The sequence below is a fragment of the Panthera leo genome, chromosome C1 (assembly GCF_018350215.1).
Source record: "Panthera leo isolate Ple1 chromosome C1, P.leo_Ple1_pat1.1, whole genome shotgun sequence".
Classification (NCBI taxonomy): domain Eukaryota; kingdom Metazoa; phylum Chordata; class Mammalia; order Carnivora; family Felidae; genus Panthera; species Panthera leo.
Genome location: NC_056686.1, coordinates 79,777,900 through 79,802,545, shown reverse-complemented (window position 1 = coordinate 79,802,545; position 24,646 = coordinate 79,777,900). Strand labels below are relative to the sequence as shown.

General features: G+C 36.5%; 1 protein-coding gene and 1 non-coding gene across 3 annotated transcripts in view; one reads left to right on the top strand and one right to left on the bottom strand.

The window, feature by feature from the left end:
- The window catches only part of ABCD3 (ATP binding cassette subfamily D member 3), a 75,218-nt gene that overhangs the window by 36,819 nt on the left and 13,753 nt on the right, over positions 1 to 24,646 (bottom strand). Inside the window, exons 2-4 of one of the 2 annotated variants that reach the window (XM_042952928.1) lie at positions 13,403 to 13,439; positions 6,601 to 6,699; positions 2,713 to 2,801 (exon numbers count right to left, since the gene is read on the bottom strand). In XM_042952928.1, coding sequence (XP_042808862.1) covers positions 2,713 to 2,801; positions 6,601 to 6,699; positions 13,403 to 13,439 — 225 coding nt within the window. Of the gene's footprint in view, positions 1 to 2,712; positions 2,802 to 6,600; positions 6,700 to 13,402; positions 13,440 to 24,646 lie in introns of those variants that run through there. The other variant, XM_042952929.1, reaches the window with a different exon arrangement.
- Positions 22,782 to 22,892, top strand: LOC122229008. The gene has a single exon (XR_006206880.1). It is a non-coding gene; the product is annotated as a U6 spliceosomal RNA (small nuclear RNA).

Sequence of the window (24,646 nt, the reverse complement as noted above, 5' to 3'; positions counted from 1 at the left end):
AGAAAAAAGGGAGAGAAAAAAATTTTTCAAAAGCACAAGAAAATATCTCAGAATGCAGAATGAGTTCCTCAAATTGAAAAAAAAGCTCACCTATGGGATGCGTGGGTGGCTCAGTCAATTAAGCATCTGGCTCTTCGTTTCAGCTCAGGTCATGATCTCACAGTTTGTGAGTTCGAACCCTGCATCAGGCTCTGTGCTGACAGCGCTTGGGACCTGCTTGGAATTCTCCCTCTCTCTCTGCCCCTTGCCTGCTCGCTCTGTCTCTTTCAAAAATAAATAAATACATTTTAAAGAAAGAAAGAAAAGAAACCACCTAGTGGGACACCTGGGTGGCTCAGTCACTTAAGCATCTGACTAGATCTCAGCTCAGGTCTTGATCTCAGGGTTGTGAGTTCAAGCCCCACCGTTAGACTCTGCGCTGGGCATGAAGCCTACCTGGGGAGGGGAGGGGAGAAAAAGGCCCATCTAGTGCCCAGAACAATGAAAAAAAAAATTCACAGCAATATTCAGTAAAATTCCCAAATACCAGCAATACATGAACAATAAAAAAATGATAATAAAAGCTTCCATAGGGACTTAAAATAGATGTACTGCCAAGGAAGGGCAATCTGCACAAGAATGGGCCTCCACACCCAACATGGCAGCTAGACCAGCAGTGTTTAACCATGGCTGCAAATTAGAATCACTGGGATGTTTCAAAACTAATGACTAATTGAATCAGAATGTGTAGGGGTGAGCCCAGATATTATTCCTTCTCAAAATTCCCCAGATGATTCAAATCATCCTGCAACCAAGGCTGAGAACTGCCAAGCTCTACAGAAGACAACAAACAGGTGATGTTTTCAAAATTCTAACAAAAAATGAATTCCAAGTTGGAATGCATTAATAGCTAAATTATCAGTCAAGTTTAAGAGGAGAAGAAAGACTATCAGATCTACAAGGAAGGCCTCAAAAATTTACTTCCCTGGTATCCTTTCTCAGAAAAAGACTGCACCTGCCAAAATGAGAAAGTAAACTAAGGAAGAGGGAGACAAAGGATTCAGAAAACAGGTTATTTAATACAAAAGAGAAAGATAAAGGAAATTCCCAAGATCATGATAAAAGCAAATTCAAAAAGGACTGCTATTTAGTGAGCCTAAAGTGCAATCAATACTGAGTAGAGCAGGAAGACAAGAAATTGACAAGAGGTATGAGGCGCAGTGGAAATAGAGATAAAAATCAAATCCTGGTGTGCAGGACCATGTTACAACACTGTAAAGATTTTACAGTTTGTCAGGAAGTCTGAGCCGAATTAGTAAGAAGTAGGCAAAGAACTAAGGCAAACAAACAAAAACTTGTGATTTTTAAATGCCAGGAAAAACAAAAAGTTGTACATAAAAGAAACTACCAAAGTACAGCATGTAGCTCAGCGGTAAACAGTCAAAATCACATAAACAATAAATTCTAACTTAACAATAAATAAGGTAGAACATGAGAGGGTGAGCACGGGTAGGAGTATAAAAGAGCAAATTCTCATCTTCCAAAGTAGGAAATAAATGCACGTTCTCTAACACTGAAAAACCTAGGACAGTAACGTAAGTTACATTGAAACGCAGAGACAGAGATGAAATGGTAAAAACAAAAGAAAAGAAAAGAACTGACTCTGGGAGCGACAGTTAAAGTGGAAGAATGGGGCACAGGACTAGTGTGTTCATGACTAAGTCCAGTTCATGTACTCCTTTTTAAGCTGTTCACGTACTACTCTGATTAAAAGAAAAAGACAGGGGACTGACCACAGGTTTCAGGGAGACCTGTGTCGACTACAAGAGCCCACACAATTACGCATGTTCTAAGGCGTGTAGTTGGGGCTTTAGTCCTTTGCAAATGACTTTCTGTATTCTCCTAGAGAGATGAGTCAAAACAAGGGCACAAAGCATTCTTTCTCATCCTATAAATCCTGAGAAACAAATCGAGAAAGAAAAAAAAAAAAAATCAACCCTTATTTCAAAATTTGGGAACATTAAAAAATTTTAAGTACTGTCATTCAAAATGAACGAATTAATTTAGATTAATTAAGTACTTTAAGAAATTGTCCGATAAAATATTGCACACTAGGAAATAGAATTCCAAGAAAAATATTTTACTCTGATGTTCAAATTGGTATCATAAGGAGTAAAATCTTTATTAAGATAAATGTTAATATCCCAGCTGTTACTGTTTTTAAATTCAAAATGATCACATGTAGTGATAATATACAGAAAGGCTATATTGAAAAAAACACAATAAAGCACTAACTTCAAAAATTGAAGAAAATGTCTAAGAATTGTTTTCTTCTTTCCAGTAAACATTCTCAATGTGATTCCCTGAAATGCTCTGATCTTTTCCTCCAAATTATCTGATTAATTTCAAATATCCAACTTGGTGACTTTTTTAAACCCCTATTACAGCATTTAATACACTGCCTTTTAATTTGTTTATTTGTCCCGAGCCCTGTATAAACTGTCAGCTCTGCAGGGCTTGGTACAGGGTCTCTCCTGTTCACCAATATATCCCTATCACAGAGTAGCGTGGTGCCTGGCACATGGGAAACACTCATTTAAGTAAATGAACAAATACATCACCTGAGTTAAATATTTATATGTAATTTAGAATCTATTTCTTGCTTAAGATAATGTTATATAGGAGACAAATTAGTATTTTATACATATAGGAGGAAGGTGAATAGAAAAGTACCTTTCAATGAGTGTCCCATTTTGAATCATCCAAACATCACAGTATGTTCGAGACACCAGCATAACAGCAATAAGTATCAAGTAACCTGTCTAAAATAAACCAGGCACAGTAAATTAAATAAATGCATTTTTAAAGGTTAAAAGAAACATTATTTTGGTAAAGATTTTTGATTTCTAAATTCAAATCTTTATTCTAGCTTTAATACAGTAGCTGACATTTTACCTACAGGTAATTTTTAAATATAATTTTAAAAGAATTTAAAAATACAAATGAAAAAAGCCTTAAAATCATTTAATCTAACTCTGTCATCCAGAATTCAAAGTGAATCCCAGGCAGGTCAAACGACTTCCCTTCATACAATTAGCCAATAACAGAAGGTAGCAGTAGAACTTAAATTACCTGAGGCACAGTGTATTATGATTGTCCTGTACTGTGAATATACAAGTGTAATAAAGAAAAAGGACAGTAACTGTTAATGTACAGTTAAATAACTAACACATATTAAAGGCTAAAAGTTTGCCTAATGGAATAAATTTGGTTCAATTTGTTAGAAAAATCTCTAATACTGCCCCTGCCCTCAATTTAGTTATTTACACATAAAATAAGATTTACATATAAAATAAGAAATAAAAAATAAGAAAACAGAGCATAGGAGACAAGTATATTTCCATCGCTTCATGTGATAAGTGGCAGGACAGGAAGGCCTGGGGTGGCAAAAGAGGGTTATGACATTAGGAACAAATCAAACAGACCAAGGAAAACAAAGGAGAGAATGAGGATTATGAGTAAAGAAAGATGAAGGATTTAATGGGAAACAGAAAATAGATTAAAACCGTATGAATAATGGTGTTGCATATCCAGCAGAATTTACCAGAATTAAGCTACTGTAAGCCTCTAAGTAGAACAAAATGTGAAAAAGTGTCATTTAGGGGACATTACTTAAACAATGCTGTGGAAAACAGATCACCGAGGGGAAAAGATGAGAGACTGAGTGAGGAGTCAACTCTCTCTGCGAGATGAGAGCCTACCCTCCAACCTCCAACACACACACCATTCAAAGCTGACCCCACTTAAATCTTCTAAACTGGAGGAATAATGACAGTAACATAGAAGCTCAAGTCAGGGAAGAGGACATGTGGCAGCAGGGACATTTGTTGGATAATGTATTTAAAGTTAAAGATATGGAGTCGAGTGGCAACTGCAACTATTATTTATGTAACTTTCACAAAACAAATAGTTTTTTAAAAAGGTGAAGGTACTCAAAATACAGCACTTTCCGTGAAGACGAGGCAGGGAGTCATAAACACAGAACAACGAAACCACAAGAAAAGACAATGTCAAAGAAAGTCTGTGTAACTGAGCAGTGAAAGCTGCTACCCCAACATCTGCCAGAAAGCAAAGATACCATCTTCCTACACTCGCCACCATCTGAAAGTTAGGTATGCAACTGGCAACAGAAGAATCTCTTCATTTCAATAAACACTATGGGCAGATGTCACTTTAACTGTAATGCTAACTTTCAATTCAGATCTTAAACACAATTTCAATCCTAAATTAATCACTGACATATAAAGGAAACACTAGACAAAGATAGTTTCTTTTTTCCTTCATTTTATGCTCTTGGCTTAATTTTTCCCTGAAATAAGTACCCACCTGACTTGGCTCACTTTAGCAAAATCTGGCAAACTTTGATTACTGACACTCCTGAAGCACCTTTCTACAAAGAAGTCCTTAGAATCACTACTATTCCCACGGTTAATGGGTCTGTGAACATGTCATAAACTAAAGATCTGCACTGATTTAGGCAGTCCTTTACCTCATGATATAGATCAACTTCCATATATCCATATGCAGTATTATCATTTCTCTATTTCCTAAATCAGTTAGTCTCTCTATCCCTACTTCCAATCTCCTGTGATTTCTATGGGAGTTTACTTCACTTTGGTGAACTGGGGTTAAACTTGGATTTTTATATTTCTCAAAGATAGTGTGCAAAATGACTCTGCAGCATGGCTAGGCCTAGACAAAGCTGCGAGGTTGGCCAATTTAGGCCCTTCTTATCTTCCTAATTCCCGGAGACCCATCCAATGTCTCACATTCATTTTATGCTCAGCAAACCCTTGCTAAAAGGTCAAATAAGTACTGAACTGCTAACTCATAAGAGGGGAATATACAAATCTTTCCAGAGAAGTTTGTATTTTAAATAAGAATTCTTCAGTCAGGTGGTTGGAGAATGAGAAAACTTCACAAGAAGATACTGAGCATTAAGCTACTTTTTATCAATATCTGTTTTTGCTGGGGTAGAGGGCAGGATGTCATAGACATGAGGTCATGAAAGCACAAGAGCACAGAGCCTGACTACAAAATAGCAAAGAATATTCTAAGCAGATGATACTGAAAGACAGGTCAAAGTCAGGTTGTGACTTACCCTACAAAACATTTAAAAATAAAGAAAGGAGCAGATTTAAAAAGTGTCAGTGTGATCTCATTTTTATTAAAATATGTACTATACACCAAAATAACAACAGAAGTTCTGAGAGGCTAATAGGTACCAAGAAGAAAAAAATCTACCTGCATTTTCCAATTTTTCTTCAAGGAACATGCATTATCTCTATCTTATTTGGGGGAAAAAATGCTACTAAATTATTTTTTACAGTTGCGTAACGGTGGAATCCACAAGCCACCATGCCAAAGTGAAGTAGAAAGAGAGCAAGTCCAGTGTGACGAAGGAATGTGCATTCTCTTTGGGGATTACAGTGCACTGGGAACTTCCTATCTTTTTCTTGCTATTCACAGATTATAAGGCTAATGGTTTTTAAAATGTGAACAATGGAAAACACGTTTCGAGAAAATAAATTTGGCAGAGAAGATAAAAAGGGGAGCTTCTTTGAAGTGAAACTAACTAAAGAACACTACAATATCCAGGTTAAGAATATTCAGAATGAAAAATGATCCAATCCCAGTGACTGAAAAGATGAATTATGGGAAAGAGAGTGAAAGGTAATGATATTTCTAGTGGTACAGACGGTGACTAAAGATGGAGAACACAGCATTATCTTATTTTTTAATCATTAAAAATACTCCTCAAATAATGATAAAGGTAATACTGATTAAAAGGGCAAAGGAAAAGATAATAAAAATTTATTCCTAGAACCAGCTCACTTACTGAAACTACTGGGAAAATTCATATATCATTTTGGGCATCTCAAAAACATATTTAATCAAATACAAAAGCATAACCCTCAAACATACTCCATCCATAAATCAATGTGACTTGTTAATATCTCAATGATATAAAAATGTTTGTCTTTCTAAATTTAATCTTGTTTTTATTAACAGAATTTAGCTATAAGAAAACAATACGGGGGCACTTGGGTGGCTCAGTTGGTTAAGCATCTGACTCAACTTCAGCACAGCTCATGGTCTCACGGTCATGGGATTAAGCCCCGTACCAGGCTCCTCCAAGATTGTTTAGGATATTCATTCTTTCTCTTTCTCTTTCTCTCTTTCTCTCTCTCTCTCTCTCTCTCTCTCCCCCCTCCCCTCTCCCTGCCCCTCCCCAGCTCAAGTGCACACGCACCCTCTCTTTCTCCCTCAAATTAATTAATTAAAAAATACAACACCATTTAAGGTAGCTGCAGTGAAGTACTCTACCTAGCATGTCACACAAAATATAATGAATATTTCATAAACAAGAGAAAACTATTTAAAAATTGGCACCAAACAACAAGAGTACTTACATGACAGGAGATGATTAAAAAAAAATTAAAATTTAGTAGGAGTCTTCATTACCTACACAGAAAACATCTGACCTGTAGAATAACAAAAGCTATTGGTCTGATCTCATGTAACCTCAAAAGTTAAACAATATAATTTCATAAGACTTACCTCTTTACAAAATGTTCTAGGGACCATGATTTTCAGAATCCGTGTGAGTCTTAAAAGAAACACCTTGTCCACCACAGCTCGCTCTTTTTTCCCCTCTTTCTACATTAAAACGAAAAAAGTTAAGATATTTATAACAAATAAGATTAAAGAACCACATTTCATCGAAGTCAGTAATAACAATTATCAAAATGGATATTGCATTCAGAGAGTGCAAACTTGCACTGCTCTTCAAACATGCTTTCAAGAAAATAAAATGTTATCAGAAACTGAATAAAGAAGTGAGAAGTTCTGGGCCACGGGAATATCCGGGAGAACACTGCAAGCAGAAGAAACAGCAAGTGTAAAATGCCAAGGTGAAAGCTCATTTAGATGCTTGAGGAACAACGAAATGGCAATCTGGCTGGAACTAGAAGCATAGAAGCAAAGGATAGAAGCAGAAGATGAGATCAGAGAGACAGCTAAGAAATGGTCAAGTACTTACTATTATCCACTTCCTGATTAACAGTAGAATGTTTTTAAAATCCTGAACAGGAATTTTCCTGGTATTAATTACCGGGAACTTTTAGTTTCCTATATTTATCATTTAGCATTTCCAACATGCAATCTACCAACTCACTCTCTCTTCCTCGTAAACTCTAAGACAAGGTACCTTTACTCCTACAGCTCACATTCTAACAGGAGAAATACAGATAAAAATAAACCAATAAATTGTTACAGGTACACTAGGCAGGACCAGAAGAAAAAGACGGATTCAGCTAGGATGAAAGCAAGAGCTCTTTGGGGAGGTGACATTTAAGCTGCGACATAAAGTGAAGCCATGTGATAACTTTGGGACAGGAGGGTAGTCAAGCACAGGGAACACCAAACACAAAAACCCAGCATTGAGAATTAAAATTAGTGCGTACACCGAAGAGCAAGAGTGTAGAAATGCTAAAGCAAAGAGAACAAAAATGAGAAAAGCTGAAGAGGTTGACATGGCCTGCAAAAGACAGACCCTTGAGGCCACAGTAAGGACTTAAGAGTTTATTGCCAGTGTAGTGGGAAACCACTGAAGAAACTTAAGAGTAGTGATTAATCTTACCATCCTCAGACATTTCTTCTTTTAAGTGTTCGCAAGGATAAAGAAAATGTAAGATGAACTGGGTATGGTAGAGGCTATTTACTTTATTACCCCTGGACTGTTTGGAAGAATATACAGGAGAAACTTCCTGCAGTAGGCAACACACACCAGAAGGATCCCATCCCCTCCCTAGACCCTTCCCCACTTCCCATAATCAAAGTTACTTATTTGTTAACTACTAGGCTCTTGATAAACAATACCCATGGTATAGTAAATTCTATAGTTAAACTTTAGTGTAAATATGTTTCATCTAAGCTGATGAACCTGAAATGAATAGTTTGTATACTGAATCAGAATAATAATAATCTTCCATCTGTATGTCAGATGCTAAGTGCCTTATATTTATATAATCTTAACAGGCACTGACTGCATTACAGAACTGTAAACCAAGAAAGGAAGTCTGAAGGCACTGTATTTGTACAGTTACATCAGGAAGACTAAGATGGGTAACAATCAGCCTACCCTGTTACTGCTAGAACAGAGCTTAGGTCTTTCAAACCTTATGAAGGTTGCAAAACTCGTTCTACTGAATTAGAGGCCCAGTCTACTTAATTCACACATGCATGCATTCATTCAATAAATACTCACTCAGTCCCAGGCACTGTTCTGAATGATGTGGATACACCAGTAAGTAAAACAGACCAAAAGTGCTACTTACAGTCTATTTGTTTTTTTTAATATATTTTTTAATGTTTTTATTTATTTTTGAGAGAGAGCGAGCAGGAATGGGTTAGGGGCAGGAGACTGAGAGAGAATCTGAAGCAGGCTCTGCACGGACAGCAGCAAGCCCAACGTGGGACTCAAATTCATGAACCGTGAGATCATGACCTGAGCCAAAGTGGGATGCTTAACCAACTGAGCCACTCAGGCGCCCCCAGTCTATTTACTTTAGCTAGCTTATTCTTCTCAAGCTAAACCCTACAACTTCAACTGAAATCTCCCCTTTTACTTCCCCCAACTGACAAAATATAGGAAAAAAAAATAAAGACAAGGCAATAGATATCAACTGCCTTTAAAAAAAAAAGTTAAAACTTCTACTTTCAAGTTTTTCCTCCTGTCACTGCCTCCCTACCACACCTTACTGCACATGTAGTCAATACCTTGAATAAACAGAGTAGTAATAAATTAAATGGCCATCTTCTGACTTAAACAGAGGATTACCTATTTCTAGTTGCTTTCAAAAAACGATCTAGGGAAAACAATGAGGACAGTTTTAGAAAAGTTATGAGAAAGTCACATTGAAGCACTTTAAAATATTAACAGCTACTTGGTATATAATTCTTCCTCCTCTTTTACTACTGCTCCTATTGTCACCACTCCTAACCCATAAGCTTTCTGAAAGCCTGACTTGATTTGCATTTCATTTCAAGCCATGAAGGAACTGAATATATACTTCCTAAAGTCATCACCGCATGTTTTGCAAAGAAACCCCTGGACTAGAAGGCTGGCTCAGAAAGGCTGAAGACGTACCAAAATGCTCTACCAGTCTTGACACGTAATAAAACTCATACCTGAAACCAATCTAAAGGAGAGCATCTACAGAGACAGTACATTTCATAAGCACTACTAGCCCATCCTATGAATTCACTTCAATTTCACAATTGACTTTCCCCACCTGGAACTTCCCACTATTTCTTTAAAAATACAAAAAAACACTTTGATGTTACAAATTTAAAACTTAAATTATAGAAAAAGCAAACCATTAGATAAAGACCATTTAAATAATGAAAGAAAAATGCAACCAGAAAATAATGTACCTAACACTCAGGAGGCAACTAGGTCAAAGGGCAAAAAGAAGTTCCAACTGATGTGCCAATCAACTTAGAAAGGTGAGATGAACTAGAATGAACTAAAACAGATGTTTGAAACAGCAAATAAAATAAAAGGTCATATGGCGCTGACAAGAGTGTAAGCATTCCGGTATATTGTTGGGAAAGTGCAAATTGATACGACTATCATGTAATACCTATAATAGCAACTAACAAAATGTAAAATGTACACGGGGTGTAAAATGTAAAATAACACAGCATATTTACTTTTAGGAACTTAACCTATTGGTGTTCCTGCACATATGCTTAAACACATAAATGAAAAACATCTGCACACCGTATATTATCATAAAATCAAAACCTAAATATGCATCAATAATGATATAGTATATAAATTATAGAAAATTTATGCAATGAAAATTCTACACACCTGTAAAAAAGGAACCAGCTCCTATTTATACAACAAAATACTACAGACCAGTTACATTAACTAGATCTTCAGCTATCAACACAGACATTAACATTGAAACTAAAAAACATTAAGCTGAAAAAAAGTAGAATGATACATCCATGATTCAATTTATAGAATTTTTAACATGCAAAATAGTTCTACTTACACTAATGTTTATGAAGATACACATACATACAAACACCCCATCAGTATAAAACATGCATGGGAATGCTAAATTCTCCATTTGAATTTATGGTTCCCCATAAACACAGTACTGTGTTTACCTTTATATATTTTGAGTTTTATGTCATGTATACTGCCATCAAAATTAAATAAGTATTTTTAAATCAACTCAACTATGTCTTTATACTACTGTGTAACTCTATTAAATCTTCTTCTTGAATCTCATGTCTTGTGAAAATTGTACCATCCCACCAAACATTATAAAAAAATTTCAATGAAAAAAACATTCCCTTTTTAACTGCTTTCCCTCCTAAGTAACACATTGACTACAGAAAAATTAAAAAGTCTGAAGAGCAAAAATAAGGAGCCTATACCTATCATTTAGAGACATCAACTACCAGGCAAATATCCCATCAGATTTCATTTCAGCATATATGTATATATGTGTATATGTGCTCACTTCCTATAAATTTTACAAATGTGGTATAAGTGTGCATACTGTATTATATCCCTTTGTCAACTATTTAATCTAACATAAAGTTATCTTGCTCACACTATACAATGAGCAAATAAGTATATGCTAAAAAAAAGTTATACAAAAATAGAAATTAAAGAATCAGTGAATGAATTTAGCTGTACTGACAAGTTTTAATGATGTCCTAGAACTTGATATGATATGATGCAGATGGTAGATATAACTAAGATAATTAAGGTTTGATTACTCAGATATAATTTAGATATGAGATTATGAAGATGGAAATATGCCAGACATTGAGATAAACAAACCTTGTCCCATTCTTCACAGTCAGAGAAAAAGATCACAGAAACCAAAGAACAGCAATTTTGACATCAATCTCTGGAATATTCAGAGAACAGACATTATATGGAAGATCTGGGTACATTAAGAGACACTAATTACTAGAAGCCAGCATGAGTTTACTAGGAATAAGTCATGTCTAACTCTTCCCATTTTCTTCTTTGTTAAGAACATTTTACTAGTATATTAACTGACATGTATAATGTAAGCTCCACAAGGGTAAGGACTTATATTCATATCTGCTGTACACCCAGAGACAAGACCAATAACTAGACATATATGAAGGGATCAATCAATATTTGTTGAGAGATCGACTTTATAAATGAATCAATAAACTTATCAAGAATTGATGTTCTTAGAAAATTACTGTGGCCCTTAATAAAGAAATATGAACCTGATTTTGCTATAGTTGGATATAGTCATAGCCAAATAAACCATAACCGAAAACAAGCAAACAAATTAAGAGATGCTGGAGTAACCTCCTTGGTCCTAATTACGTAGTCAATAATATCAGCAATTCTGAAGAAGAATGAGAAGGCCAATTTAAATTACTGAAAATGGGGCACCTGGGTGGTCCAGGTCATGATCTCATGGGTCATGGGTTTGAGCCCCACATCAGGCTCTGTGCTGACAGCTCAGAGCCTGGGGCCTGCTTTGGATTCTGTGTCTCCCTCTCTCTCTGCCCCTCCCCCACTTGAGCTCTCTGTATCTCTCTCAAAAATAAACAAGCATTAAAAAATTTTAGGGCGCCTGGGTGGCTCAGCCAGTGAAGTATCTGACTTCGGCTCAGGTCATGATCTCACAGTTTGTGAGTTCGAGTCCCACGTCAGGCTCTTTGCTGACAGCTCAGCGCCTAGAGCCTGCTTCAGATTCTGTGTCTCCCTCTCTCTCTGCCCCTCCCCTGCTCATGCTCTGTCTCTCTCTCTCAAAAATAAATAAATATTAAAATAAATAAATAAGTAACTAAAATTTTAATTATGGAGAATGCCTTCTACCGGACTTATTAGACGTCAGAATTACATTCAAACTTACACTAACAGTACAGACATACTATAGTATAGACTAATAGCACATATCCAACAAGCTGCCATGTATAGAAATAAATATTTATTTAAAATAAATCAACTAAGTTACCATACGATCCAGCAATTCCACTTCTAGGTATTTACTCAAAAGAAATGAAAACACAGGTTCACACAAAAATTTGCACATGAATGTTCATAGCAGCATTATTCCTTACAACCTAAAAATGAAAACAACCTAAATTTCCCTCAACTGATAAATGGATAAATAAAATGTGGTAAATCTATGCAACAGAATATTATTTGGCAATAAAAAGGAATGAAATACTGATACATGCAACAACACAAATGAACCTTGAAAATGTCATGCTAAATAAAAGAAGCAGTCATAACATACCACATATTATATGATTCTTTTTACATAAAATTTCTGAAACAGGCAAATCACAGAAATAGAAAATAGATTAGTGATTACTGGGGTCTAAAAGAAGAGGTTAATGAGGAGTGATTGTTAATGGGCATGGAATTTCTTTTTGGGGAGAAGACAATTTCCTAAAATTAGTCCACACAACTCTGCGAATATACTGAACTGTATCCTTGAATGGATAAATCTTATAGTCTATAAATTACATCTCAATAAAGCTGTTATTAAAGAAGAAATTCAACTGATGAATACAGATGTAGGGAGTCTGCCAACAGAGTTGTTCAACAGAAAGTAACTGAAGGAAGGATGCCTGGGTGGCTCCTCCCCCGCTCGCCCTCTGTCTCTCTCTCAAAAATAAACAAACATTAAAATAATTTTTTTTAAGGATAAATGAAGGTTACAATCTACCAAAAACTCAATTCAATGTAAACAGCAGTTAGGAGCAAAGACATAAATGTAATTCTAGGCTGAATTTCAGCAATATGGCTTTCATATTAAGAGAGGTAATAGTGCTGATATATTCCATGCTAGTCAAGTGTTCTAGACTAAGAATAATGTCTAGAGAAACTAATCAGTGTAGGTCCAGAAGAATGTATATGGAATTGAAAAAGATTGGAAACCATGACAGATAGATAGAAGATAGATAAACTATCTTCAAACAATATGAAAGTCTATTAGAGAAAACAGAGCAGGCTTGTCCTATATGGCTACAAAAGACAAAATAGAATCAATCACTAAGAGGGTAGAGGGGAAGATTAATCTCATTATGGGCTGGAACTAATACAGTAATGGCTGCCTCCTAGGTGTTACTACTCCTCATCATATGAACAGATTCAAGTAAATACTGGAAGTCACCTATCAAGGAATCCTATTTCAAAAAGAATTCCTATAATAAACAGTGGATTGAATAATAAGTTCCCTTCTAATTCTAATATCATTTTATCCTAATTCAAATTTATGTAACAAAATAAATGAAATACATGAAATCCCAAAGAGTAGGTTATTTAAAATTTTACCTCATTGTTCTGTAATGGTGGTTTTCCATTTTTCTTACTGCAGAGGAAAAAAGAAAAGAGAAAGAGCTTTATTTGCAAACTGTTCCCATCATAAAAATTATTTTAAGACATCAGAAGAATATACCAAATTCTCCAAGTGAGTTCCTTCTTTTTCATATCACACAAAGATAGAACATATTAAATATAATACTCCAGCTGCCCCTTACTAAGTATTATTTAGAGAAAATGCTCAATATGTTAACTACTACTATATCAAGCATTGTATTATTAATTTTTAATACACACACACTCATTTTCCCATGGAGAGGCAGAGTCTATTTCTCCATCTTTGAATCAAGGTTTGGCCATGCAAACTGCTTCCACCAATGGGATATTAGCAAATTAACACAAGCAAGGGCTTGCAAACTATTTGTGCACTGGGCTCTCTTGCTGCTAGGAATCTTCTCCCAGCCATGTGAGCAATCCCAGATTAGTGGCCTAAAGGAGGAAGGACCATGTGCCATTCCATGTTACAAATAGAAAACTGACTTGGTACATAAGTGGCATGGTTCATGCTATTCAAAAGCGATTAATCTGGTAATTACATCTAGGTCTGACCACTAATTTAGGTTACCTCCCTAAACAACATAATAATCAGGCTTAGGTTCTTTTTGTAACACACTATCATAGAACCCTATAATTCTGTACAACACTGATCACATTTTAAATCTCTTTTGATGGATAATTCCTCCCTATAAATCAGTTCCATGAGATCAGGAGCTACTGCAGGTTGGTCGCTCCAAAGTAGACATGAGGTGCTGTTTGGGGTACAAAATGTTTACTGGGGATCAATACCTATGAAAGGAAAGCAAGTCTAGACAAAACTCAAACTGTGATGCAGGCCCAATAAAATTTCAACCAACCAGGCCGGAAACCCTGTAGCAAGTACTGTCCATAAGAGTGCTCTGTGAAAGGTTGAAAAGGCCAGGTCTTTTTACCTTTTCCTTGTTCAGTCTACAAATGCATGCTGGTCCAGAAAGGTCAATCACTTGGGGAAGGTGACTCTGTAACAAAGGCAGACTCTAAGATGCAGGCAGAAGGGGTCACTTGGTTATCCAACTCCTTATAGCTGGACAGTAAGCCCTTATTTGAGGGGAATGTGGGTAGCATACCTCCGTGTCTACAGGGGGCATATATTGTTCAATCCTCTATGTTCAACACTTAGTGGGGCTCCAACAATCTAAAATGAACACTTTCAGTTATAAGATACCAGATCACTGAACAAGGCTAGCAAGCCAAACTTAACTACAGTTTAGTAAATGCTCTTATTGTAAGAGTGCTTGGGTTTATTATTTTTTCTATTTTCAATTGTATTACAGGATTGCTTTTCTGTTTTAAATTTTTTATGAGATTGTAAAACTGTTTTAGAAAATGCCTTTATATATATGTTCAGGCAGGTGCAATTAATTATGAGCTCTCTTTTACAGGCTTTCTAAATTCCACTTTTTAATTTTTTTTTTAATTTTTTTTTTTACCGTTTATTTATTTTTGAGACAGAGCATGAACGGGGGAGGGTCAGAGAGAGAGGGAGACACAGAATCTGAAACAGGCTCCAGGCTCTGAGCTGTCAGCACAGAGCCCGACGCGGGGCTCGAACTCACGGACCGCGAGATCATGACCTGAGCTGAAGTCGGACGCTTAACCGACTGAGCCACCCAGGCGCCCCTAAATTCCACTTTTTTTTTTTAAATTTTTTTTTTTTTTCAACGTTTTTTATTTATTTTTGGGACAGAGAGAGACAGAGCATGAACGGGGGAGGGGCAGAGAGAGAGGGAGACACAGAATCGGAAACAGGCTCCAGGCTCCGAGCCATCAGCCCAGAGCCTGACGCGGGGCTCGAACTCACGGACCGCGAGATCGTGACCTGGCTGAAGTCGGACGCTTAACCGACTGCGCCACCCAGGCGCCCCGAAATTCCACTTTTTAAAACAATTCTTTAAGGGGTGTCTGGGTGGCTCGGTCGGTTGAGCATCCCACACTTGATTTCGACTCAGGTCACGATCTCAGTTTTGCGAGTTCTAGCCTGGCCGTCAGGCGCTGACAGCATGGAGCCTGCTTGAGATTCTCCCCCTTTCTCTGCCCCTCCCCCACTCACACTCTCTGTCTCCAAATAAATAAACTTTAAAAAAAAGAATTATTTAATGTTTTCCATGAAAGTTCTCAATATTGAAGACACTAGCTACATAAATATATGTAGATCATTTAGGATAAATTAGAATTTTATGATAAATTTTATGATAAATTAGAATTTATTAGAATTAGTATGCCAGAATCCTAATTATTGAGTTACATGTTTTCACTTGAAATGTCATGCTACAGCCTGGAGAGAAGTTCATTTACTTCCAAAATATGATCTACTTACCAGTAGGCAGATTCAATTCTAACAAATATTCAGTATTTACCTTTTCTTGATTTTTATCTTATGAAACTAAAAAAGGCTCTACAACAGTCATGTCTTCTACTCTTGTGTATTCTTTGGCTACCAAAAAGATCAACTAACCAGCTAAATGCATTAAAATAAAGGTCAACGTGTTCAAAATATATTGCTGATTTTTACACTAATGGCAAGGTATCTGTAATAACTACAACAGTCATTAGTCAATAGTTGTCTTGTTACATTTCAGAGTACAACAAAATTCATTTAAAGATAATGTTACATAAATTTTTTATAAAAATAGCTATATTTTCCCAAACAAAAAAGTTAGTTAGGAAAGTGGCACTGTCTTATATTTCGGAAAATCTTATTCATGTCTGACTTAATAGAAGAAAACTGGGTTCTCATATCGGAGTCATTCTTTCTATTGTGATACAGATAGTTGTCAAATGGGAGTACTTCATAATTTTCATAACTATAATGTTACAGTGCAGTATGAAATCAATGAACCTCTTTGTACCCTATACAATAAAATCCATTGGTCTATAGTACATTACTTTTGGTGGATATTTTATCCATGCAAAATTCTGTAATATGCATTTGAGTTTTGGAAAATACCGATTCACTGAGTTGTGTAGCAGACCTTCCAAATGTAATATATTTTATTATGCAATATTTTAAAAATTATATTTGTTAATACTGCCACCAATCTCATCAGAAAAGTTTTTTGTTTAATTTTAGAGACAGAGGGTAAGTGCAAGTGGCAGAGGGGCAGAGGCAGAGAGAGAGAGAGAGAGAGAGAGAGAGAGAGAGAGAGAGAGAGAGAGAGAGAGAATCTTAACCAGGCTCCATGCTCAGCGCGGAGCCAGACACAGGGGCTCAATCCCTTGACCATGGGATCATGACCTAAGCCAAAATCAAGAGTCAGATGCTCAAATGACTGAGCCACCCAGGCACCCTTGGCATCTGACTCTTCATTTTGGCTCAGGTCATGATCCCAGGGTTGTGGGATCAAGTGCAGCATCCAGCTCCACCTATGGCCAATTGATTTAAGACAAAGGTACTAAGATAATTGAATGGGGAAAGAATAATCTTTTTTTATGTAAATTTTTTAATGTTTATTTATTTTTGAGAGAAAAAGAAAGAGAGATAGAACACAAGTAGGGGAAGGGACAAAGAGGGAGACAAAGGCTCCAAGTTCTGAACTGTCAGCACAGAGCCCAACACAGGACTCAAACTCACAAACCACCAGATCATGACCTGAGCCAAAGTCAGACGCTTAACCAACTGAGCCACCCAGGTGCCCCAAGAACAATCTTTTTAACAAATGTATCAGATCAACTGGACAGCCATATGTAAAATAAATTAATCCTACCACTTATTGCACACCATATACAAAAAAGAAATGGAAGTGGAACACAGACCTAAATGTAAGAGCTAAAACTATGAAACTTCTAGAAGAAAACAGGAAAAAAACCTTAGTAACCCTGAGTTAAAACAAAGACTTCTTAAATAGGACACACAAAATACAAGCTGTACCAGAAAAAAAAAAAAAAAATCAATAACTTGGATTTCATCAAAATTTTAAATGTTTGTTCTTCAAAAGATAAAGAAAATATTTATAAAGCATATTTCCAGAAGCACCTGGATGGCTCAGTTAACCATGTAACTCTTGATTTCGGCTCATGTGGTGATCTCAGGCTACTAGTGCAGAGCCTGCTTGGGATTCTCTCTCTGCTCCTCCCCACCTCATGTGCTCTCTCTCAGAATAAGTAAACTTAAAAACAAAACAAAACAAAACATATCCCAGAAAAAGGCATATTCAGAATACATAATAATCTTAAGTCAAATAAGAAGACAATTCCTTTAAAGATTTAAACAGACACTGTGCCAAGGAAAATGTATGGATGGAAAATAAACACATGAATAATGCTCAAACGTTCCCTTAGTTCTTAGAGAAATGCAAATTAAGATCACAGTGAGACACCACTACACTCATCCACTAGAATGGCTCAGATTAAAAAGACTGATCATACCAAGAATTATCAAGGATGTGGAACAACTGGAATCTTCCTATATACTGTTGATGGGAATATAAAATGATACAATCACTTTGGAAAACAGTTTCTTAAAAAGTTAAACAGGGGCACCTGGGTGGCTCAGCTGGTTGAGGGTCCGACTTTGGCTCAGGTCATGATCTCACGTTCTGTGAGTTCGAGGCCCGCGTTGGGCTCTGTGCTGACAGCTCAGAGCCTGAAGCCTGCTTCAGATTCTGTGTCTCCCTCTCTCTCTCTCTGCTCCTACCCGCCCCCCCCCGCTCATGCTCTGTCTCAAAAAAAAATTTTTTTTTAAATTAAAAAAAAAAATGTTAGGGGCGCCTGGGTGGCTCAGTCGGTTAAGAGTCCGACTTCGGCTCAGGTCGTGATCTCGCGGTCCATGAGTTCAAGCCCCGCGTCAGGCTCTGTGCTGACTGCTCAGAGCCTGGAGCCTGTTTCGGATTCTGTGTCTCCCTCTCTCTCTGACCCTCCCCCGTTCATGCTCTGTCTCTCTCTGTCTCAAAAATAAATAAACGTTAAAAAAAATTTTTTTTTAAATGTTAAATGTTCAATGTTAAACATACACCTACCATACAACCTAGCCATTCCTATTTGCTCATGAGAAATGAAAGCATACATCCATACATATACTCTACATAAATGTTCACAGCAGCTTTATTTTTAATGGTCAAAAACTGGAAACAATCCAAATGTCCATCAACAAGCAAGTGGTATATCCATAAAATGTACTCAACAATTAAAAAAACAAACTATTGATACACACAACATGGATGAATCTCAAAAGCAATATGCTGACAGAAAGTAGTTAGACAAAAAAGTATATAACGTATGATTCCACTTAGGAAATTCTAGAGCAACTAAAACCAATCTGTAGTTACAGAAGGCATATTAGTGGTTGCTTCAAGCTAAGGGCAAGGAGGAGACTGACTACAAAGGGTCACAAGGAACTTTGGGATGATGGAAATGTTCGTTACCTTGATTACAATAATTATTTCAGAGGTGTTACATGCCAAAACTCATCAAGTTGTATACTTTAAATATCAGCAGTTTACTATCAATAATGTTTCAATAAAGCCATAAAAAAAAAAAAAAAATACTAACAGATACCAAAAAAGATTCTTTCCTAAGAACATAAGAGAATAGTGCATTTTGTTTGTTCTTTATTTTTGGAGAGGTGAGGGAGGGGGAGATGGAGTTAATTGTTCCTTAATACTGCCAGCAAAACATATAAAATTAACAGGCAGGAAGTTCCCTAAAGATGGGAGGAGACAACTAAAGACTAGGAAAAAGAAATTGTCAAGAATTAAAACAAAGAAGTTTTTAGATAAAAGCTTTCAAACTAAAAAAGGAAGAAAACAATTCTGAAAACCTTAATCAGAATTTATTTAACCAGAACAGTAATGTTGTCCCTAAAGCTTTTCTCACCTAGTTCATTCTTCCAGGCCAGTATTTCTCAGACTTGGGATAATGTATGAACCTCTTTTGAAGGAAAAAAACAAATTCTTACAGATCCCACCATTGGCCTTAAGTGAAACTGGTGCTTCCTTAAATATGTATAAGCATGAAATTAAGCATATACTACTTTTTTTTCTTACAGTTCTTCTACAGATTTACCATTTAAATACAGGCAAAAATTTTAAGGTCAATAAAAATGGAATCAACATTCATTTAAAGTGATAGGTGAAATAATATTGCTACAATTCATTACCAGTGCTGGGGGTAAAAGAGTATAAAGAATTATTTATTCCAGTTAATGTCCAAGATTATTTTATATTATTTTTCTTTTGTAAACAATGAATTGGTTTTAAATCACTGCTTCATTAGTGTTGATGGAATAATCAATTTATTAGTATATTCCAAAATAAAATTCTAAAAATTAAATAATATTTAATGAATACTTCTAAACTTACTTTTCTACCCCAAATCTAGTCTTTCATCTTCTCATACTGAACCTGGGCCCTAACTCAGTGAATGTACCTTCATCTAAGCTACCACCCAAACCACAAACTTGGGAATTATTCTTAAGTATTCTCCCTTTCTCATACTCTTCATATCCAATCACTCTCTTATGCTCTTCATTTCATCTGTACTTCCAGGACTTCAATTCAGGCCATCAAAATTTCTCACATGAAGTACTATACTCTTCCTACCTACTTTCTAAATAGTTTCCTTATCATCTCTAAGCTCTTTCAATTCATTTCCATAGCCACATCAAATTGTGTGTGTGTGTGTGTGTGCATGTGTGTGCATGTGCGTGCACGTACATGGCATACACCCAAATGAGGTTAATTAGGGCCCGAAGGTGAAGACCTGAACATAGGCGGTGGCTATCAGAATGGAAAGAAAGATAGGGAAACTGCTAGAAATGACAGAGTGAGGAAATAGATCAGAGCTGGGACTACAGCCAACCCTTAACAATACAGGTTTGAACTGTGCGGGACCACTTATACACAGATTTTTTACAATACGAGACTGTAAATGCATTTTTCTCTTCCTTATGATTTTCTGAGTAATAGTTTCTTTTCTCTAGCTTACTTCACTATAAGAATACAGTACATAATGCATATAATATACTAAATATGTGTTCATCAATATTTATGTTATCAGTAAGGTTTCTTCTGGTCAGTTAATAATAGGCTATTAGTAGTTAAATTTGGGGGAAGTCCAAAATTATACACAGATTGTCAAATGCGTGGGAGTTCAGTACTCCTAATCGCTACATTGTTCAAGGTTCGAATGAATATGGAAAAAAGTGGAGAAGAACATAGACTTTAAAAACTGTGTAAAGATAGAGGAGATAGTAGAATCCATCAGTTCCAAACTGATGCCATGAAAGGCAAAGATCATTTTCCTCAGGTTTCACGAACAATTACACCGTGAGTGACTGGAGGACAGTGATTCTGTTAGCCATAAAAAAAAATAACGGTAGAAAAAGCATTCAGAGGGGCGCCTGGGTGGCTCAGTCGGTCAAGCATCCAACTTCAGCTGAGGTCATGATCTCTCAGTTCCTGAGTTCATGCCTTGCGTCAGGCTGTGTTGTTGACAGCTTAGAGCCTGGAGCCTGCTTCGGATTCTGTATCTCCCTCTCTCTCTCTCTCTCTGCTCCTCCCACACTCATGCCCCAGAGTCTGTCTCCACACCCCCTTCTCTCTCTCTGTCAAAAATAAATAAACATTAAAAAAAAAAAAAAAAGAAAAAGCAGTTAGGGAAATAACTGGACTCACTGTAAACATGTTCGATTTCAAGTCCCCGTAACATAACTATATGGAATTGTCCAGAAGACAATTTTTAAAAATTTTACATTTGAAGTTCAAGAGTAGAGTTATTGATTTGAAAGGCATTATTAACATGACAATAATGTGGACACATAATGATATGACTCCTCTGGGAAACAAAAATATGGACTCTGAAATGTCAGTTTTGCGTTTATTAAAATGCTGTACTAAAAATTTTAGACTGGGGGCGCCTGGGTGGCTCAGTTGGTTGAGCATCCGACTTCGGCTCAGGTCATGATCTCACGGTTTGTGAGTTCAGGCCCCGCATCGGGCTTTGTGCTAACAGCTCAGAGCCTGGAACCTGCTTCAGATTCTGTGCCTCCCTCTCTCTCAGCCCCTCCCCTGCTCATGCTCTGTCTCTCCCTGTGTCTCAATAATAAATAAACATTAAAAAAAAAAAATTTTTAGACTGTGCTCTTATTTGGTTTAAGTTGAACCTGAATGATACCTGAATGATAATGCCTCCAGGTACTGTAAAAAGCAAACTTCCCTCTTAAAAGAAAAGTATGTTTACTATAAGCCTCAAAACTATTCCTACAAGTAATTTTAGTTTTTTTTAAGTTTATTTATTTATTTTGAGAGAGTGAGAGAGACAGAGCACATGAGTAGGGGGAGAGGCAGAGAGAGAGAATCCCAAGCAGGTTCCAAACTGTCAGCACAGAGCCCAACACAGGGCTTGAACCCACAAACTGTGAGATCATGACCTAAGCCAAAGTCAAGAGCTGGATTGTTTAACCAACTGAGCCACCTAGGCACAACCCTGTAAGTAATTTGAAATAAAATGTCCAGACCATAACCAAAGTAACCAAGAACACAGCAAACGGACTCCATAAACAGGAACCAGAAGAAATTAAAGAAAACAGAAGGAGACCCAAAAAGATTTCAGACGTTGGAACTGCCAAACACATCCTAAAAGACAAAGCAGACTGTCTTTAAAAAAATTTTTTTAACGTTTTTTATTTTATTTTTGAGAGAGACAGAGACAGAGTGAGAGCTGGAGAGGGGCAAAGAGAGAGGGAGACAGAGAATCTGAAACAGGCTCCAGACTGTGCTGTCAGCACAGAGCCTGACACAGGGCTCAAATCCACGAACTGTATGATCATGACCTGAGCTGAAGTTGGCTGCTTAACCGACTGAGCCACCCAGCCTCCCCCAGACTGTATATAAAGAAATACACAAAGGGGCGCCTGGGTGGCTCAGTTGGTTAAGTGTCCAACTTCGGCTCAGGTCATGATCTCACAGTTTGTGGTTCAAGCCCCGCGTCGTGCTCTGTGCTGACAGCTCAGAGCCTGGAGCCTACTTCAGGTTCTGTGTCTCCCTCTCTCTCTGCCCCTCCCCTGCTCATGCTCTGTCTCTCTGTCTCAAAAATAAAAAACATTAAAAAAAAAAAAGAAATACACAAAATAAAACTAAGATATCTACCAAACCAAGTAAATTATAAAAAGCAACACAAACCTAAGAGAACCAAATGACATTTAAAAAAATAACACAGAAACAAATGAAATTAAATATTTAATAGTTTTAGCAGATTTCACACAGCTGAAGAAACTAGTTAATAATCTCGAGGCTAAATCAGAATTTACTATCCAGAGTGTAATAAAAAGTAAACAAAAAAAAAAATGGAAAACAAGGGAGTGCTCACGTGAGCAGCACATGTAGTAAAATTGGAATAACACTGAGAAGGAAGATCAGCATGGTCCCCACACTAGGATGAAACACAAATTTATGAAGTGTTTTAAAAGAAAGAAAAAAAAAAAAGTAAGAGACTGTGGTTATAACAAGACTATCTTAGTTGGTGTCCGGGAAGAATAAAGAAAGAGAACAAGGTATATGGCTGAGAATATTCCAAAATGGAAGATGAACCAATCCACAAAGTCAAAAAGGCCCTGGGAATCCTAAGCAGGGTAGATAAAAACATCCACACCTAACCAAATCATATTGAGCTCCGGAAAAGTCAAAGATAAAGATAAATCCCTAAAAGTTAGAGCTAGAGGAGAAAAAGACCCATTACCATCAAAGGGGCAACAGTTATAAACTGATAGCTGACTTCTCAATAATAATGGAAATCAGAAGATGGTGGAATCAAATCTTCAGTGGAAAGACAATCACTGCCAATCAAGAATTAAATATTCTAGGGGCACCTGGGTGGCTCAGTCGGTTAAGCGTTTGACTCTTGGTGTAGGGTCAGGTCATGATCTCACAGTTTGTGAGATCAAGTCCTACATCAGGCTCTTCGCTGACAATGCAGAGCCTGCTTGGGATTCTCCCTCTCTGCCCCTCCCCTACTTGTGCTGTCTTTCTCTCTCCCAAAATAAATAAAGAATTAAATATTCAGGGGAAAAACACTCCCACGAATGAAAGCAAATAAAGATATTATCTGACAAAATGCATAAAGTTCATTATCAGTAGATTTGTACTAAAGATCATATTGCTGGTGGCGGGGAGAATGATTCTAGTTGGAAGGTGCAAATTGCAAAAATGAATGAAGACTAAAGAGTAGTAAACATAACTCTAAATGAAAATTACATAAAACAATAATAATGTCTTTTAGTACTTTAAAAAAAAGAAAAACAACACCACACCAAACACATATAAATCAGGAGGAAACTAAGAGGAGCCACTGCTCTAAAGTCATTTTACTGCTTACAAGGATGACAAAGTATTATTAATGTTTAACCTTGAAAATTTTAATATATGTTAAAATTTCTAGGGTCACCAGTAAAAGAAAAAATTAAAATAAAGAATAATTTCCAAACCACTATAAGGAATAAAAATAAAATAATGAAAAAAGAAATACTAACTACAAAGCAATTATCCTGTTAATCAATAACACAAAGAAAAAATAGAAGAAAAATTTCCAAATGTCCTGAAATTCTGGTAAATTAAATATGAGACATATTCTTTGTGTTCCTCCTAAAAAGGAGGAATCTGTTTTCTCATCCTTGAATCTGGGCCGAGCTTATGACTTGCTCTAACCAAAAGAATGTGGCAAAAACCTTTCTTTTACTTTTGCCGCTTGGAATATTGACCTGAGACTACCACATGAGGAAACTGGTCAAGCCTACTGGATAATAAAAAGTTACTTAGATGAGAACCAAGGCACCTACTACCCAAGCCACCAGCTGGCACCATCAGCCAGAAAGAAGTAAAGCCATCTTAAATCTTCCTGTGCAGCCAATCCTCTAGTTGAATGCAGCCTCACAAGCAAACCCAGACAAAACGAGCCACCCACAGAATTGTGGCAAAAAGCCATTAAGTTGTGGGGTGTTTTTTTATGCAACAATAGATAAATAAATAAACATAAAGACATAAATAAAGAGATACACTTGGGAAAAGTCATGGCTCAACAAAATAAAAATATTTTTGAAATGTGTAATAGACATATCAAATACATTTACAAAATGGTAAAGTTTATACATCAAAAAACCTGTGTGCTGCAACGAAAGCAGTGCTTAGAGAAGACTTTATAACCTTCACTGCACACTCTAGGGAAAACAAA